The sequence below is a fragment of the Ailuropoda melanoleuca genome, chromosome 5, assembly GCF_002007445.2.
Source record: "Ailuropoda melanoleuca isolate Jingjing chromosome 5, ASM200744v2, whole genome shotgun sequence".
NCBI lineage: Eukaryota > Metazoa > Chordata > Mammalia > Carnivora > Ursidae > Ailuropoda > Ailuropoda melanoleuca.
The window spans coordinates 80,294,088-80,310,815 of record NC_048222.1 but is presented as its reverse complement, the minus strand read 5'-3'; the positions used below and the strand labels follow the sequence as shown (position 1 = coordinate 80,310,815).

The window sequence follows — 16,728 nt, the reverse complement described above, 5'->3', positions numbered from 1 at the left end:
GATAAAAGGCCAGTGTGGCCTTATCTTGCTCCAGGAGAAGGGGGAGTGGCAGGAGCTAGGATGGAGAGGTAGGCGGGGTCACATCACAGAGTGTTTTTGTAAGCCTGGATAAGAATTTGGACTTCATTAGAAGTTCAGAGGGAAGCCACTAGAGGATTTGGAATAGGGAGATCACGTGATCAGCTCTTGTGCTGGTAGTGGATGGGGTTGGGGGATTAGGATTAGAAGTGGAGGAAGTAGCAGGACGTTCATGTATTCACCCCAGGAATGGAGCAAGGTGTGATAGTAGAGGTAGATAGTAGAGGGGAAAATAAGCTGATTCTGGATATGTTTTGGAGGGACAGCCTATCGGGATGTTCTGATTGACATGGGCCCAGGGGTTGGCTGGTGAAAGGAAAGAGAGGACTCAGTAGCATCTAAGCTTTTTAGCAGACTGACTGGGTGGTGGCAGTAACCACTATTAATGGCGAAGAGAATAGATTCATTGGGTGGGGGTTGGGTGAGCAAAAGTTCCGCTTTGGTCTTTTCACTTTGAAATGTCTTTAGACACTCAAATGTCATTTAGAATGACATTTAGACACTTTGAAATGGCTTTAAGGAGGGGACTTGGGTGGCTCAGTCGTTTGAGCAGCCGGCTCTTGGTTTTGGCTCAGGTCATGACCTCAGGGTCTTGAGATTGAGGCTGATGGCTCTGCGCTCAGGGCGGAGACTGCCTGAAATTCCCCATCCCTCCCCCCACCCTCCTCCAACTCAGGAGTGTGCTCTCTCACTCAAATAAATAAATAAGCGCGCGCACACACACACACACACACACACACACACACACACACACACAAATAAATAAATAAATAATCTTAAAAAAAAAAAAAAGAAATGTCTTTAAGCATCCAAGTAGGCAAGAAATAATGGTTAATAAGACTAGAATAGTGGTAGTGGAGGCAGGAAAATAATGGAACTGAAGCCTGTAGTTTCTGGCTGGTGATTTAATTTATATAAAGACAGTGTTGCCTTCAGGTGGGGTCTGAGGACCCCCTCGAGGGAGTACCGCAGGATCAGCCAAGAAGGTCCTTGCCTTCTTGCAGGATAGAAATCAAATGCAGGCCGAGAGGAAGAGAGAGCAGAGTTTATTGAAGACATAGAGTGCAGATACAGACAGAGCATCTGGGAGACATGGAAAGCAAAGGAGAGTGAGTCTTCTCTTTGCTTGGGGCCTGGGATTTTTATTGAGAATTGTGTCTTCTCAGGCCTCCAGGAACAGAGAGGAGTGTTTAGGTGTCCTCCATAAGCCACTTATGCCCTGGAGCCAGAGGGCTTGGTGAGTCAGTGGAGTTGGTCACTCCTTAGATGGTATTTATTGTGGTGGAAGACTCCAAAGAAATCATGAACTCCTTGACTTTCACAAGGAAAACATACATTATTTTTTCTATAAGGTGTGTGTCTGGGTGGGTGTAGGCCTTTGCAGGAAAAGGAGCAAAAACAGCAGTTTTTCATGGGGTCCCTTTGGTTTCCCTGTTTCAACAGTATTTAAAACCCATGCAACTGGATGAAGTAACTGGATGAAGTCATCGTGATCAGGGGTCAGCAGCTACTTCCATCGGCCAAATCTCGTTCCCTGCCTGCTTCTCTATGGCCTGGGAGCTAAGAATGGTTTCTATATTTTTTAAATGGTTGAAAAAAAATTAGAAGAACCACAATATTTCAGACATGTGAAAATTATATGCAGTTCAAATTTCAGTGCTCATAAATAAAGTTTTATTGGAAAGTAGCCACACTTGTTCATTTGTGTGTGGTCTGTTTTCACACTAGTAGGCAGAGTTGAGTGGTTGCATATGGCTTGCAGAGCCTAACATAGTTTTTATCTGACCGGGGATCTAGGTGTATGGAGGGAGGAGGTGGCTTAGGGACACATCCAGCTGTTATCAATGTTTAGTTATGTACCGGTAGTCAAGTGTTGAAGTGCATACGAGGGAGCATGATTTTTATATCTGCTTTCTCAGCTGCCCGCCAAAAAGCAAGGCTGGTGATTGGGGCTTCAAGAATTGAATAGTTGTGCCTCTACAGTAAGAACACATCCATCATATCTTCTATGAGGATTAGGGAGACCACGGGATTCATAAAGTAATTTTAATCTTTTCAGACTTGTTAGATTTGAATAGCTTTTTGTCTTTGTAGTTGATCATCCTGATTGAGACCAGGTAAGTGATGTACAACTAGGTAGCTGTAGTTTTCAGACGAGTAGTTTTGGTGCATTATTGACACGTGTCTCATGCTCTGAGAGTAGTATAAAATACTTGGAATCAAGATTGCAATGGAAAATAATGTAGTATAGACCCTGATATAAAACTGTAGTTTTAGGTTTAAAAGGTAAAACTCAACTCAGTGCATTATTCCTTATAAGGAATTATACCTTGTAAAATATATTTTAGAGAAAGCCAGAAATTCCCCCTACCCCATTCCGTTTGCTTCAAAAACCTTCTAGCTAAGGTAATGGATCAATACAGGAGGGCTCAGAGGAGATGATTGTAGTTTTTATATATGTAAGAATACAATATTAATCGGTGACTTTGATTCTTTTGTAGGAACATACATTGATAGGTTCGGCAAATTCCCAAGATATCCAGCTATGTGGAATGGGAATTCTTCCTGAACATTGCATTATAGACATCACAGCAGAAGGCCAGGTTATGCTGACTCCTCAGAAGAACACCAGGTAATGTACTTTCATTAGTATTAATGTCACCATAATTTTTAAGAGGAAGAAAGTACACTAGTTGTGGGTGTTATACAGCATGTTTGGCCTTTGCTTGTTCACTTAATGAAGCTATCCAGTTAGTTACCAAGTCCTTTACGCTGAACTTTTTAATATCTCTTAAACCCATCTCTCCTCTCTATATTCACTACCATGGCCTTATTTAAATAAGGCCCTCATCAAATCTTGATTGGAACTATGCCAACACTCTAATCTTTTTCCTGAATCACTTACATACAGCCAGCTAGCTTTCTACTATTTTTTCTTCCAAAGATTTTATTTATTTATTTGAGAGAGAAGGGATAAGCAGGGGGAGCAACAGAGGGAGAGGGAGGGAGAAGTAGGCTTCCCCACTGAGCAGGGAGCCCAATGCAGGGCTCGATCCCATGACCCTGGGATCATGACCCGAGCCGAAGGGAGACACTTAGCTAACTGAGCCACCCAGGTGCCCCAAGCTTTCTACTATTTTTGATGCAAAATCCCTTATATCCCTTCTGTTTGTCTCTTGTTCCTCTGTGCCTGTCATTCTTTTGGGGAGCTGACTCCTGTTAGACCTTCAAGGCTAAGCTCTTTCATTATCTATTATCGGGGAATTCCCTGTTTGGTTTACATGAAGGGTCCCTAGTGTATATTCCAGTACACCTTATACTTCCTGTTATGTTAAGACTTCATATTGTATTGTTTTTTAAAAAAAAAACTTTGTTTTTTAAGTAGTCTCCATACCCAATGTGGAGCCTAAAGCAGGGCTTAACTTCACGACCCTGAGATCAAGACCTGAGCTGAGATCAAGTGTCAGTCACTTAACCGAGTAAGCCACCAAGGCACCCCATCATATTGTGTTCTTGTGGGCTGTTAATCTTTATTACCCCAGTAGACTGTGAGCTCATTGAGGACAAGGGCCTTTCTTTTTTGGTTCTCTTCTGTAATAGAAGACTAGTATATAAGTGCTCAGTAAGTAATGAATGAATGAAGAGATACAATATTTTATAAATTAAATGTTTCTCAGTTTGCTTCCTTGAGCTGTGCAGCTGTTATTGCCCTGTTATATAATGGTCTATAACTGTTAATTGACTTATATTGATTCTTCAAATGTTGATCTATTTCATTATATGATACTGAATAATCATTAATGTCATTACTAATTTTGGAGTGCCTGGGTGGCAGAGTTGGTTGAATGTCTGACTCTTGGTTTCGGCTCAGGTCATGATCCCAGGGTTGTGAGATTGAGCCCCAAGTTGGGTTCCACACTCAGTGGGGAGTCTGCTTGGGATTCTATCTCTTTCTCTCCCTCTGCCCTTCCCCCTACTCTTCCACGTGCTCTCTCTCTCTCCTTCTCTCTCTAAAAATAAATAAATCATGGGGCACCTGGGTGGCTCAGTCAGTTAAGCGTCCAGCTGTTGGTTTCGGCTCAGGTCACGAGCTCACAGTTGTGGGATCAAGCCCCATGTCACACTTTGCACGGATTCTACTTCAGATTCTCTCTTCCTCTCCCTCCTGTGCACTCTCTTTCTCTCTCAAATAAAATCTTTAAATAAATCAATCTTTAAAAAATATCATTACTAATTTTATCCAAAAAATCTTTAAATATTGGGAAGCTGTCCAGCTCACAGTGAGGGATGCAAATGAGGAAGGTGAAGGAACAGCAGAGCTGGTCCCGGCACTTCCAGCCCGGGCATGCTATGCTCCTATTAAATAGTCTTAGAGAATACCAACCTCAGGCAAGGTTACTCTGAAGCCGTTATAAAATATGACAAAGAAGGCCACATAATAATTTTGTTTCAGCACAGACAAAAACCAAGGTCACTCTGCCACACACCAAATACCAGACACCTTCCCCTGGCTGAGGTGAGCGATTACTTCTTTACCAGTCACAACTTTATCCTCGTTCTAGTCTCCCCTCTATAGATAAGATTTGTTTGAAATGCCCAATCATAAAAGTACTCCTGCTTTCTGACAGCATCCAACCCCCTCTCTTAGAGCTTTTGCCAAGTCATCCAGCTAAAGCCCAAATCTTGTAACAGTCCTTCCGAGCACACTGTCACTGAGGTGCCCCATGCTTCCTGCGACTGTGCATGAGTAATCTGAGGTGCCCCATGCTTCCCCTCCCTGTGCATGAGTAATCAGCCCAGCTTGTTCAACTACAGGAATGCTCCTAGTTGTCTTTGGATGGAGGGCATTGACACAAGTTTCCAAACTCCCAATTCTCACTTGAAATTTATAGCTGGCATTTCCTCGCTTTGTCCATTTTCAAGAAAATGGCTGCCCCGGATACCACTTTGTATATGTCTTTTGCTCAGGACAGTCATCACACTCTGGTGTGAATGAACACAGTGCTGCTTATGTACTTCTATTTTGTCACCCGAAATGTTTAAAAAGTTGTGTACTCAGGGTCAGGATTTTAAAAAGTAATAATTTTTACTGCTTCATCAAGGACATCCTCAAAGGAAACGTTTTTTAAAAATTGTGAGTGCGTGGCCATGAGTGGTACAGGGACTACTAGTAATGTTTGATGCCACTGTCTTGGTTCATGCTAAAACACTAGCAGTTTACTCACTGTTGGTTATAAATGTCAACACGGTGCAAAGGGCAAGTTAGCATTATTTTAAAAATAGCTTTGATCTTGGGGACGCCACAGAGACCACACTTTGGAAACTGTTATTATAATCATGCTTTTATTTACTAATTATGGCTTAACTGCTATAGGTTTTAAAAGTTAGCCTCTATATATGTTTGCCTTTAATTGAACTCCTCATTGTATTTAAGGAATTTATGTCAAAAAAGCTAAAATCTGCTAATTTTAGTAGGTTCCCTCTTGTTATAATTTTTGAGCTCATGCTTTGAATAATCAATCAGACTGTAGGAGGACGAATTACTTTTAGTGTTTACAAACCCACATGGTAAGTGAAATCCACATATAGAGAGTAGGATTTTGTGTATATGCATGTACATAAAAAGTAACTAGTGATATATAAAGCCAGGTAAGTGCTTTAGGACAGTAAAGAAAACTAAGACACTATAGGCTGAAGTGGTGAGCGGCTTTTACAGAAGCAGCAGAAACCATCTGGGCTTTGAAAGCTGAGTAGGATTTGGTGGGAGGATAGGGAGGAACAGGAACTCTATTCCAGGTTGTAGAACTGGCATAAGCCTGGCTTTGAAAAAAGAGTCAGTCAATTTTGTTTAGTGGACAGAACATAAGCCCTTTTTTTTTTCTTCTTCTTTCTCTGGCTGGTTTTGAGAATTCCCTAGAAGGGGGAAAGAATGAAAGAGATAAACGGGGCTTCCTTTTGTAGGGCCTGGAGGGTAAGATAAAGAACTTGACCTTTATCCTATGTCTAAGCAAATGAATCCTTCAGGAGTAGAGAGGCTTGATGAAACTGGTATTCCAGGAATATCAGTCTTATAGTGCTATGCATAATTTTTGTTTATTTCCTGCCCTTGCATATTCTTCCCTTTATGTCCTTCTATCCACCCTTCTGTTGAACTCCATTGTCAAGATAAGCAGTCAAGTGGACCTTATAAATCTTTTATATATTGATAGGGTATGAACGCTTTTCTGTGCTCTAGGAAGTTAAAGAACAATTTAGCATAGGTCTCATTTCTACTATTTCTAGAATCTAGTTGGTTGATTGGCTCTTATTAATCATGTAGATTGGACATACTCATTTAAGTTGTAATGTATACTGTTACCAGCTTTTTACTATTGCCTGTAATGGCTCCATATTTACTCCTTAATATGCTAAAAAAATTTGGAACTTTGAAAAGTAGAGGATAATTTATTATATTTAGTACTGTAAGCATTTCTCAGCAGAGAAGTAAATACAAATAATAAAATTCACTGAGGCAGGGGAATTGATTATTTTGGGGAATTGATTATTCCGTTTTTCCTAGTAATTAGATCTCCATAGTATTGGATAATTAAAGGAGAAAACATGATAATCATTGTTTGCATGTTTGACCTCTTCTCCCCTCAGAACGTTTGTAAATGGCTCTTCCGTATCTAGTCCTATACAACTCCACCATGGGGACAGGATATTATGGGGAAACAACCACTTCTTCAGGTATGACATTATTCATGGCTCTTAGAGATTATTAAAGAGAATACTCTGAAACAGAAGAAGGTAAACTTAACTCCATAAAAAGCGTACATTGCTTTGTGCATATATATTTACTGACTGTGTATGGATTGTTCACTATATGCTTTGAGCCTGAGAGACATATGAACAATACTCTCAGGAAAAATAAGTTTACTTACTTACTTTTTTCCTTTTTATTTCCTGGTGCAAGATGATTGTTTTGCCATCTGGTGTAAGAATTCATTACTTTTTTTTTTTTTTCAGACTTGCTTATCTTTTTATTTGTTTAGTTTTTATTGGAAAAGAGTAGTTTTAGTTTCCTTACTCATAAAATAAAGTTTGTATTTCACTTAGGAATGTTTTCAGCTGCAGGTAATGGCAAACTTGACTATGATGGCTTAAACAATTTGTTTTACTGACCAAATAAGAAATCCAAAGGTGGATGGTTGTTGGCATTGGCTAAGCCTCTCAAAACTGTCACGGCAGAAGGCTTGTCACTGTCTCATTGTCTTGGCATTTCCCTGTGGTCTAAAGATGGCCATGCCACTCCAGGTATCAAAGCAGTATCCAGGCACATATGAAGAAAATGAGGGAGAAGGGTGGTGATACTACCTCTATCTGCTTGATCAGAAAAAGCAGAAGTCTTCCCAGAGCCCCCAGCAACCTTTCATTTTTGTCTCATTTGCTAGATTTTGCCTCCTAACTACAAGGGAGGCTAAGAAAGTGCCTGTTCTGGGACTGCACACATTGTTTTCCATAGAAAACTGGTGTTGTGTTTCCAGGGAAGGGTGGGCTGGAGATTGTACAGAACTACAGTCCTGGTCTGTTCCTCTTCCTGTCACTGGTCACCATGCTTGGGATATCAGACTGACTTTTCTTATAGCTAATAGAGATCTTTCTTGTAGGCCAGTCGATATTTTGATTACTGAAGAAAGAGTAGAGCGGCACAAAGTGTGCGGAAAATATTTTTCATTTTTATCCTTCTCAAACTGCATTGGATATAAACTGCTTGACTTGGTTTTCAGAGCCTTCATTGTTTGAGATACAGTGATCTTTCCAGCATTATCTCCCATAATTTCTGCTATACAAGTTTTGTGTGCCCCTATGTTGTTTTATTCATAATTTCTCCCGAGATTGTGAGAGTTTCCATTTCCACGTCTCTTCTCATGCTGTTCCCACTTTTAAAGCTTGGTTCAAATGACTTCCTACTCTGTCTTCTTTTCTGTTGTTATTCCAGGGGTCCTCAGCTTTTCTTCAACACCTAGCTTGTCGGTCTGAGTCACATGGTCTGTTGTAACTATTTGTGCGTGTGTGTGTGTTTATTTCTACTACTAGACGATAAAATTCCAGAGTATAGTATAATTGCCTTATACTTACATGGTACCCCCTTTGGCATCTAGCAAACGCCAGTATTTAATGAATAGAATAAGTGCATATCTTTATTTTAAAAATAATATTCTTTCTTCCCCCCAAGACTGAATTTGCCTAAAAAGAAAAAGAAAGCAGATCGAGAGGATGAGGAACACAACACCTCCATGAAGAATGATACCAGCTCTGAGCAGCTGGATGTAGACGGGGACTCCTCCAGTGAGGTGTCCAGTGAAATCAACTTTAATTATGAATATGCGCAGATGGAGGTTACCATGAAGGCTCTGGGTAATAATGGTGAGCAGATCTCTTTTAGAATCTTTTAAAGTTGATGGAAAGTTAAAAATGTTTATGACTGAGACCTTTTAAATGTTAACAAAGCAAGGAAATCTTTATGTTATTCTCTATATTCTTTTAAGTTACTACATTTATAAAAATGGTTCAGCATGTATCTGACAGAGAGATGATATGATTAGTAGTGGGGAGTAAGGAAAACTGAGTTTATTCCAAACTGTCTTCAAGAATCTTCATTTACTAGTTAGTATGACGAACAGCATAGCAATGTAGAACCACATTTGAAATCCACTGTGTTGTACCGTGACCTTTCATTCATTATTTACCTTTTAAAAAAAACCTTGTTTAGATCCAATGCAGTCCATATTGAACAGCCTGGAACAACAGCACGAAGAAGAGAAACGGTCTGCGCTGGAGCGCCAGCGGCTTATGTATGAGCATGAATTGGAGCAGCTACGAAGAAGGCTGTCTCCTGAGAAACAGAACTGTCGTAGTGGGGACAGGTTTTCTTTCCACTCACCCAGTGCTCAACAGCGACTGAGACAGTGGGCCGAAGAGAGGTAGGGGCATAGGGCCTTTATTACACGTGCATAGCATATGCTCAACACTTTACCTCACCTGGGTAAGATGCAGTATGGAGAAATCTAGACGTTACTTGAAAAAGAATTATATTAAGAGGGAATGTCACAGCTTAAGAACCATTTGGCATGATATTATTTTTGTTTTCATTTTTTGAGAAAATGGAAATTACCAATTTATATTAATTTATTTAAAGTTGTCCGTGTCAGGTCCTGCCCCATTTTAGTTTGTATGGCTTTTGGACTTGAATAAACAAGCATTTGTACTTAGAAGTTATACTTTATCATTGTATTATACTTTAGGTTCTGAAGCTTGGGTAGATGCTTTTTAAAAAAAAGGAAAAAAAAAAAGAAAGATGGTTATCTGGACTGATTAGCTCAGGTAGGTAAAGCATGGTGCTAATGAGATGTAGATTGCAAGTTTGAACTCTATATGCGCTAATTAGCGTTGCACTAAAATGTCTCATCCACGGTTACAGACTGTACTTAACTAACCTCTTGCTGTTCAGAGTTTGGTCTGCAGACAGGCAGCATTTCTGTCAGGTGGAGATTGATAGAAGTGTAGCATATTAGACCCCACCCCAGACCTACAGAGTCAAAATCTTTAGTATATCAAGATCCCCGGGTGATTTGTATACAGAGTCAAGTGTTCGAAGCACTGTCCTAATCAATGGCCAGCTTGTTACACAAGCATGTGCCAGTACTTCCAACATAGCCCAGATACAAGCGCATGCATGGGTCGGTGTCAGTAATATATTCCCCGTGTGCACAAGGCAGTAGTAAAGCTTGGTTCGCAGTTTGGCATTAACATACTATGTACTACATAATATTCTGATGTGTTGCTTGATGGTTATCCCCCCCCTTTTTTTTTTAAAGAGAAGCAACACTGAATAACAGCCTGATGAGGCTGAGGGAACAAATTGTGAAAGCCAATCTGTTGGTGAGAGAAGCTAGTTACATTGCAGAGGAACTGGATAAAAGAACAGAGTATAAAGTAACCCTGCAGATCCCAGCCTCCAGCCTGGATGCCAACAGGAAGGTGAGGTTGCCGTTAATGGAAGTGACAAAGATACCGCCGGAGAAAACTGCTGTTTCACCAGTGTTATTTAAACACCAGCGGGTTTGCCCTCCTCCCCACCTAAACCTTCTGCAGTCTGCATCCTTTTGTACTTGTTCTCTCTCTCTAGTAGAATTTACTTTTAATTCGTTGCCTTTGTGCCTATGTGTCCTTTGTCCACTAGCATATCCTCTCCACCTCTTCCCACCACATGCCACCAATTTATTTTACTCAGCTCCCTTTCTTCAGTCTGTTTCTATGATTTCTGGGACGTCTTTCCTGATGAATCTCGCAAAGTGGTTTTTCGCCTTCATTCTGTTAACACCCTACAACCCCCCTCCCTTAAGTTCCGTGTTTACTTTACGTGTACCGTGTTATTTTCACTTGCTAATAGGTTGCTCTGCAAAACTGTTTATTAGTTGTTTCATGTGTGTATTCATGATCACTTTTTTTTTTTGTATAATGTAATAACCTTAATAATTTAGGGGGAAAGCCCCATCAAAATTTTCTATCCTTGCTATCCAGTTGTTTTCTTTTCTTCGTTATTTAGGCCCTTTTCTAGCTCTCAGTCATATTCATAGATAATTTTTGATAGTATGTAGAATTTTGTATTCAGATAAATATTTTGAGGGTCCATGTGCTTTTGTTTCTCCCGCAGTATTTGACACAGCAAAGCTTTAATGAACATTCGAGTATTCTATTCTGATTTGGTAGCAAGGACCACATCTTTCTTTTTCTTGTGGCATTACAGCCTCAAGGTCAGTGTTTTCACAGGGTAGATATTTGGCAAATAGGATGCTTAATGTTTCGAGTCATACAGGTTTTGTGAACGTAATGCATTCATTGCTTTATGGAGATTTGTCTTTTGATACATATTCTATGTGTGATTTGAACTTAGAACTTTATTTTGTTTGTTGGTATTTGTAGGGCAAACCACAGGTGCAATGGGATTCAGACAAAAAGCAGTAGAGGAAAGCCAATCATGGGCAGAAGGTATAGGGCCTAGATTCTTCTAGAAGACTGGGCAGAGCAAGGTATTCTTCCATTCCGTAGTGTTTGAGTTGGAAAAACAGAAACATAACCATTTTTTCCCCATGAAGCATGACTGTCTGTAGCTCTTTTCAGTGTATCCTGGCTCAGGCTTTGTTGGAAGGAGCAACCTTGTCTCCGGGCAGCCAAGTCAGTACCTAGAAGTGATGCAAGTCATTTTGGGCCTCTCTGTCTCCTAGACACCTGATAATGTGTTCGTGGGGCTGTTTGCACGGCTGGTAGAGATGATGCACATCGCTGGAGTCAAGGCAGCCATTGTTAACACGTTAATGGCTACTAATCTATGCTACTGTTATTGATTTAATAGATTAGTATTTTCAGATTTCACCTAGAGAGAGGAGCTGGACAAGGAAGTATTTCTTAAGGAGAGAGTCCTTTTTAACTCAGGCTGGGTCTTTCCTTTTTTATCCAACAAGACCTTTTGTTTTTGGTACTTGAAAGCTTCATTTCACTTGTCCCTGCTGTGAGCAGTGTTGTTTGTTCTGGTCTTACTGCTGGCCTTATACTCACCCCTCTCTCGTGATTGTGCTAAGAGGCAGAAATTTCTTTTTTTTCTTTTTTCCAGTTCTTGTTGTAGTTGCTGGAGGGCCAAATCATGAGGCTGCAGGATTTTGCTGGCTGCCGTTTCCTCCCCGTTCTAGCATTCTCCGCCTGCAGTACCACTCCAGTGTGGATCCCTGATGAGCTGCTTGTATTTATTCCCTAGCAGGCTGAGCAGAGATAGAAGGGCCTTTAGAGTATGAGAGAATGGCAGTTTTTGAGCTTCAGAATTCAGAATCTTTGTTTCATTATGTAAAATCCATTTCTTTGAAAATGATTATAGGCAAAATGTTAAAGCAACATTGGTGTATTTCACAATTCCCTGAAGTTCTGAGTAGACCTATCCAAACAGTTGATACATTATCCAGTAAATCTAAATTGATTAGATAACTGATAGATATGTCTCTCTGGGGGAGATACACAGGGGTATTTTTATTTTCCACTTGTGGTTTTAAAAAGTTTAAAAACTGTTTCTACATTAAAAACACTTTGCTTTGGGGTGCCTGGATGGGACAGTCAGTTGGGCATCCAACTCTTGGTTTCAGCTCAGGTCATGATCTCAGGGTCCTAGTATGGAGCTTCCTGTCAGGCCCTGAGTTCAGTGTGGAGTCTTCTTGAGATTCTCTCTCTCCTTCTTCCTCTGCCCCTCCCGCTCATGCTGTCTCTCTCTGTCTCCAAAATAAATAAATAAAATCTTAAAAAAAAAAGCAAAACCCACATTGCTTTTACAAGCTGGAAAAACTTCATTCAATTCTAGGCTTTTTTCTGGTGAAATTCACATAACATAAAATTAACCATTTTAAAGTGAGTAGTTCAGGGACACCTGAGTGGCTCAGTTGGTTGAGTCCGACTCTTGATTTTGGTTCAGGTCATGATCTCAGCCTCTTGTTGGGGGCTCTGTGCTGGGCGCTGGGCGTGGAGCTTGCCTAAGATTCTCTTTCTCCCTCTGCCCCTCCCCCATCTCTCTTTTTTTAAAAAAGATAAAGTGAATAGTTAAGTGGCATTTTGTCCACTCACAGTGTTGTGTGACCAGTGTCTCTATCTAGTTTATACTGTTTTTTTAATTTTAAATTTAAACTATGTGTGTTTACAGATTGATACTATTTGTTGCCTCCAAATGGGTAAATGGGATTCTTTTCACAGTTTGCTCTTTTAAACGTTTTGTGTTTTGTACCACATTAAGATACTACCCATTCAAAAAAAAATTTAAATTCAAACTTTTGAAAGGTAAAAGATAATTTCTTAGCTATCCATCCCAGTAGACTTTCCTTTACCATTCAATGCTTATGACTCTTTTTCTACCCACAGATTTCTCTGGTCAGATGATGGCCTGAATAAAACCTTTTTGATTTCCCATTAAACATGATTTAGTCTTTTGGGTTTTAAATTTAAATTTATATCCCATTTACTATATGAATAACCTACTATATGAATAATTACTATATAAATTAATTTTTAAAATTACATCTAGTTTATATACTTAAATTTAAATTTTGATCACAGTTGATTATAATGGCATTATATTAAGCTTAAAAGGTTCCTGAGAAATTTTGCAGTGAACTGAATGGAGAAGGATAGCAATTCCGTTTTGGTTGATGACATTTGACTGGTAGGTGTAGAATGCTCAGGGTTGGGTTCCATGGTGGATATCTTTGTGTTTCACATGATCACTCTTACTTTTTTACAGCGAGGCTCTCTTCTTAGTGAACCTGCAATCCAGGTGAGAAGAAAAGGAAAAGGAAAACAGATTTGGTCTTTAGAAAAACTGGACAACAGGTTGCTGGATATGAGAGACCTTTATCAGGAGTGGAAGGAGTGTGAAGAAGATACCCCGGTAAGTTATCTGAGAAAAATTACTGAACTGGTAATCATAGAAGAAACCAAGCAGGAAGGAGCCTACCCATTTTAGGGAAGTATTGTTCATTCTGCTAAAATAGTAATCCTATTTCTAGAATATTTATTTTAATCCTCTAAATTGTTTGGCTAATCAAGAATCTTAATAAGCTGTTTTTCTGGCATCTTCTTTCTTCTCATTTTGTGTTCTCTAGATTTCTAGTAGAATCTTCTACATTCCATTCTGACATCTGTTGGTCTCACATATGTCTGCTTCTGTACTAGACTGAGAATTTACTTAGGACAGAGACCATGCCTTATTATCGCCCCGTTTCTCCACACATTTAACCTTGCAAATAGAAACCTACAGTATCTCTTTTTTTGAATAGAACATCAGTGGTATCTTAATATTTATACTACTATGAGCAGATTTAGAAGGAGTTTTGATCCTAAAGTGGGTGCCATAGAGCTGTACTCTGGAACTTTCTCTTCAAGTTGCAGGTTTCCCATTTAGGTCAGCCATGTACTTGTGCAAATTTTAAAGCAGAAATACATATTATGTATATTTTTACAGTTTTCAACACTGCTGGTCTTGTTTCCACATAGAATTGCTTACTTCCTTAGCCTCTTATTTTTTGTTTTGTTTTTAGCCTGTTGTTTTTTAAAAAAATATTTATTTTTTCCAGATTCTCATCAATAAAATGGACTTTTTATAGTTAGATGACATTTTTTCTTAAATTTTTTTTCCCTTCTTTCTACTGTACTCCTCTTGTATTTCAGTGCAGAAATAAGACAACATTAGCAAATTATAAAAAAACAAACCACCCTCGTGTAAGGGGGTCAGCTCTCGTTAGTGGCACTGCATCTTATGATTGGGCAGGAACAAGTGGAATAAAATAGGAATGAAAACTAAAGAGTACTTCTGTGCACTCGGTTTCTTTTTCTCGTCAACTGGTTTTCTCTATTTTCATGGCAAGATTTCCATATAAAGGAGAAGTGATAAACAGCGACATTATTGAGATGGCTGTCATGGGTGAAGGATGCTGACCAGCATTTTAATGGGAGTGAGGCAGAGAAGAGTGTGTCGTCCGGTGCTGTGCTTAAGCTAGGTTTAGTGACTTCATGAGAGCCCATCACAAAGCGGTCATGGGTGAATTAATTTGTTTTAAGTGATTTCTGAAGTTGCGATGTTCCAATCTCTTTAAAGCTCATACGGTCTTACTTCAAGCGTGCTGATCCATTCTATGATGAGCAGGAAAACCACAGTCTCATTGGGGTGGCGAATGTTTTCCTCGAGTCCCTCTTCTATGATGTGAAGTTACAGTATGCTGTTCCAATTGTCAACCAGAAAGGAGAGGTTAGTTTTCTCTTCATGCCTTGTACCCTTCAGAGAAAAGTTTAAGAAACAGTAGGGTGGTGACAGTCATTGTTGTGACTCTTTTTCATTAATAATGACAAGTAATATTTTTGTGTATTATTAATACCTGTGTTTCCATCTGCTTGATGGTGATTATTCCAAGTACTTTGAGGGACGGTAACTGTTAGAACCTAGGCTTCAAAATTCTCATTTACCATTAACTCAACCATTTGACTCTACAAGAGAAGAAAGAACAAAATCTGGAAAGAGTACCTGCTTCTCCTCTATTGTTCTAGGTGGCAGGTCGGCTGCATGTCGAGGTCATGCGAATCAGTGGTGACGTTGGGGAAAGAATTGCTGGAGGTGATGACACCACAGATCTCTCCTGTGATAAGGAAACCCAGGAGAACAGACTCGTGTGCATGGTAAGTCCTAGTTTCATTTAGAAGTAGTGAAGTGTGGCCGATTTTAAGGATTCTGACTATTTAGACAATAAATATTATGTTCTTTTTCGAATTTTGAAAATATCTGTCTCTAAATAAATCTTTAGTATTGGTATTCTAGAGACCATATTTCCTCATATATACTGATTTACCAGTTAGCTAGGTACTTCCACTGCCTTCCTCTGTGAAGCCTTCGATAAGTCACCTCTTTCTTCTGGACTGTTCTGCTCCAAAGTTATATGGATTTATGTTTATCTGAACTTCTCTCTAGAGAAGCACAGTTTTTTCACATAAATTTCCTCCTCCTGTTGGACCTCTTAACTTCTCCTGATGGTCGAGATTTATCCTAGCCCTAGTTCTGTTCCTAAGCTCGTACTATGACTCATTCTTTACACTGTTTTTCCACATGTTTTTTGTTCCTCTTTACCCGTGTGCCTTGCGTATGCTGTTCCAGCATGTGCCAATCTCAAACCCAGCTCTTTCTGTTCTTCCCAGGTATGCTGTTCATGAACACTGTTGAGTGTTATGTGTCAGACATCATACTGGGAATATAAAGATGAAAAAGATAGGATTTCTTTTCTTAAGGAGCAAGCTGTGTAGTTTGTGTGTATGTGTAGAGGGACATGCAAGTCAACAGAAGATTCTGATATCGTATGACCCAAGCACTCTGAGAGAGGTAGACAGAGATGTTTGGGGACATAGAGGAGAGGTAATTAATTCAGAGAGTAAAGTCTGAGGAAAATTTCTGGAAACAAGACTTAACATGAACTTGAAGGAGAGCCTGTTATGTGAAACTCTTTCTCCAGAGGGCACTGTGCTTTTTTTTCATGAATAATTGGTAAGTAGATTTCAAGTAGGTCATTATATTCCTGAACTCCTACCCAGTTGGTGTAGATAGTGCTGCTTCTGTCACTCACTATGACAACGAAAAGAATCCCCTCATACATTTCCAAACACACCCTACCTGGGCCAGTGTGCCATTGGTTGAGAATCACTATAGGAACCAGTTAAAAGGTTTTTGAGGAAGAGAAATCCGTAAGGGTCATAGGAACAGTATACGAGTAAGAAGAAAGCCATTCAAAGGTGCAGTGAAAGAAGCCTAAACCGAACTCTAATTTCATAGTCCATCCTTGGTCCAGTCCTGTATCTCAGTAAATATTTCTAGAATTGGAGTTCATACCGAAAGGAGTGAGGCATTCGCTGCAAGCTATGGGGAAGCCATAGCTGTTAAGAGATGGGCGTTTGCATGTATTAAGAAGACCTCAGATGTTTAAGTCAGATGCTTCAGGAGCCAGGGGAAAATTTTTAATTCACTAAAACATTAATCTTTGATTGTGTTATTCTTGATTCTAGAACATTTTTTCTGAGGTTATATAATTACCGAGG

General features: G+C 39.6%; 1 protein-coding gene across 3 annotated transcripts in view; it reads left to right on the top strand.

Moving 5' to 3' along the window:
- KIF13B (kinesin family member 13B) overlaps positions 1-16,728 on the top strand; it is a 179,333-nt gene that overhangs the window by 88,209 nt on the left and 74,396 nt on the right. For all 3 annotated transcript variants that reach the window (XM_034661358.1, XM_034661357.1, XM_034661359.1), the window contains 8 exons: positions 2,580-2,710; positions 6,721-6,807; positions 8,297-8,487; positions 8,834-9,044; positions 9,939-10,101; positions 13,397-13,543; positions 14,750-14,899; positions 15,196-15,324. In XM_034661358.1, the coding sequence (XP_034517249.1) occupies positions 2,580-2,710; positions 6,721-6,807; positions 8,297-8,487; positions 8,834-9,044; positions 9,939-10,101; positions 13,397-13,543; positions 14,750-14,899; positions 15,196-15,324 (1,209 nt within the window). The remainder of the gene's footprint in view (positions 1-2,579; positions 2,711-6,720; positions 6,808-8,296; positions 8,488-8,833; positions 9,045-9,938; positions 10,102-13,396; positions 13,544-14,749; positions 14,900-15,195; positions 15,325-16,728) is intronic.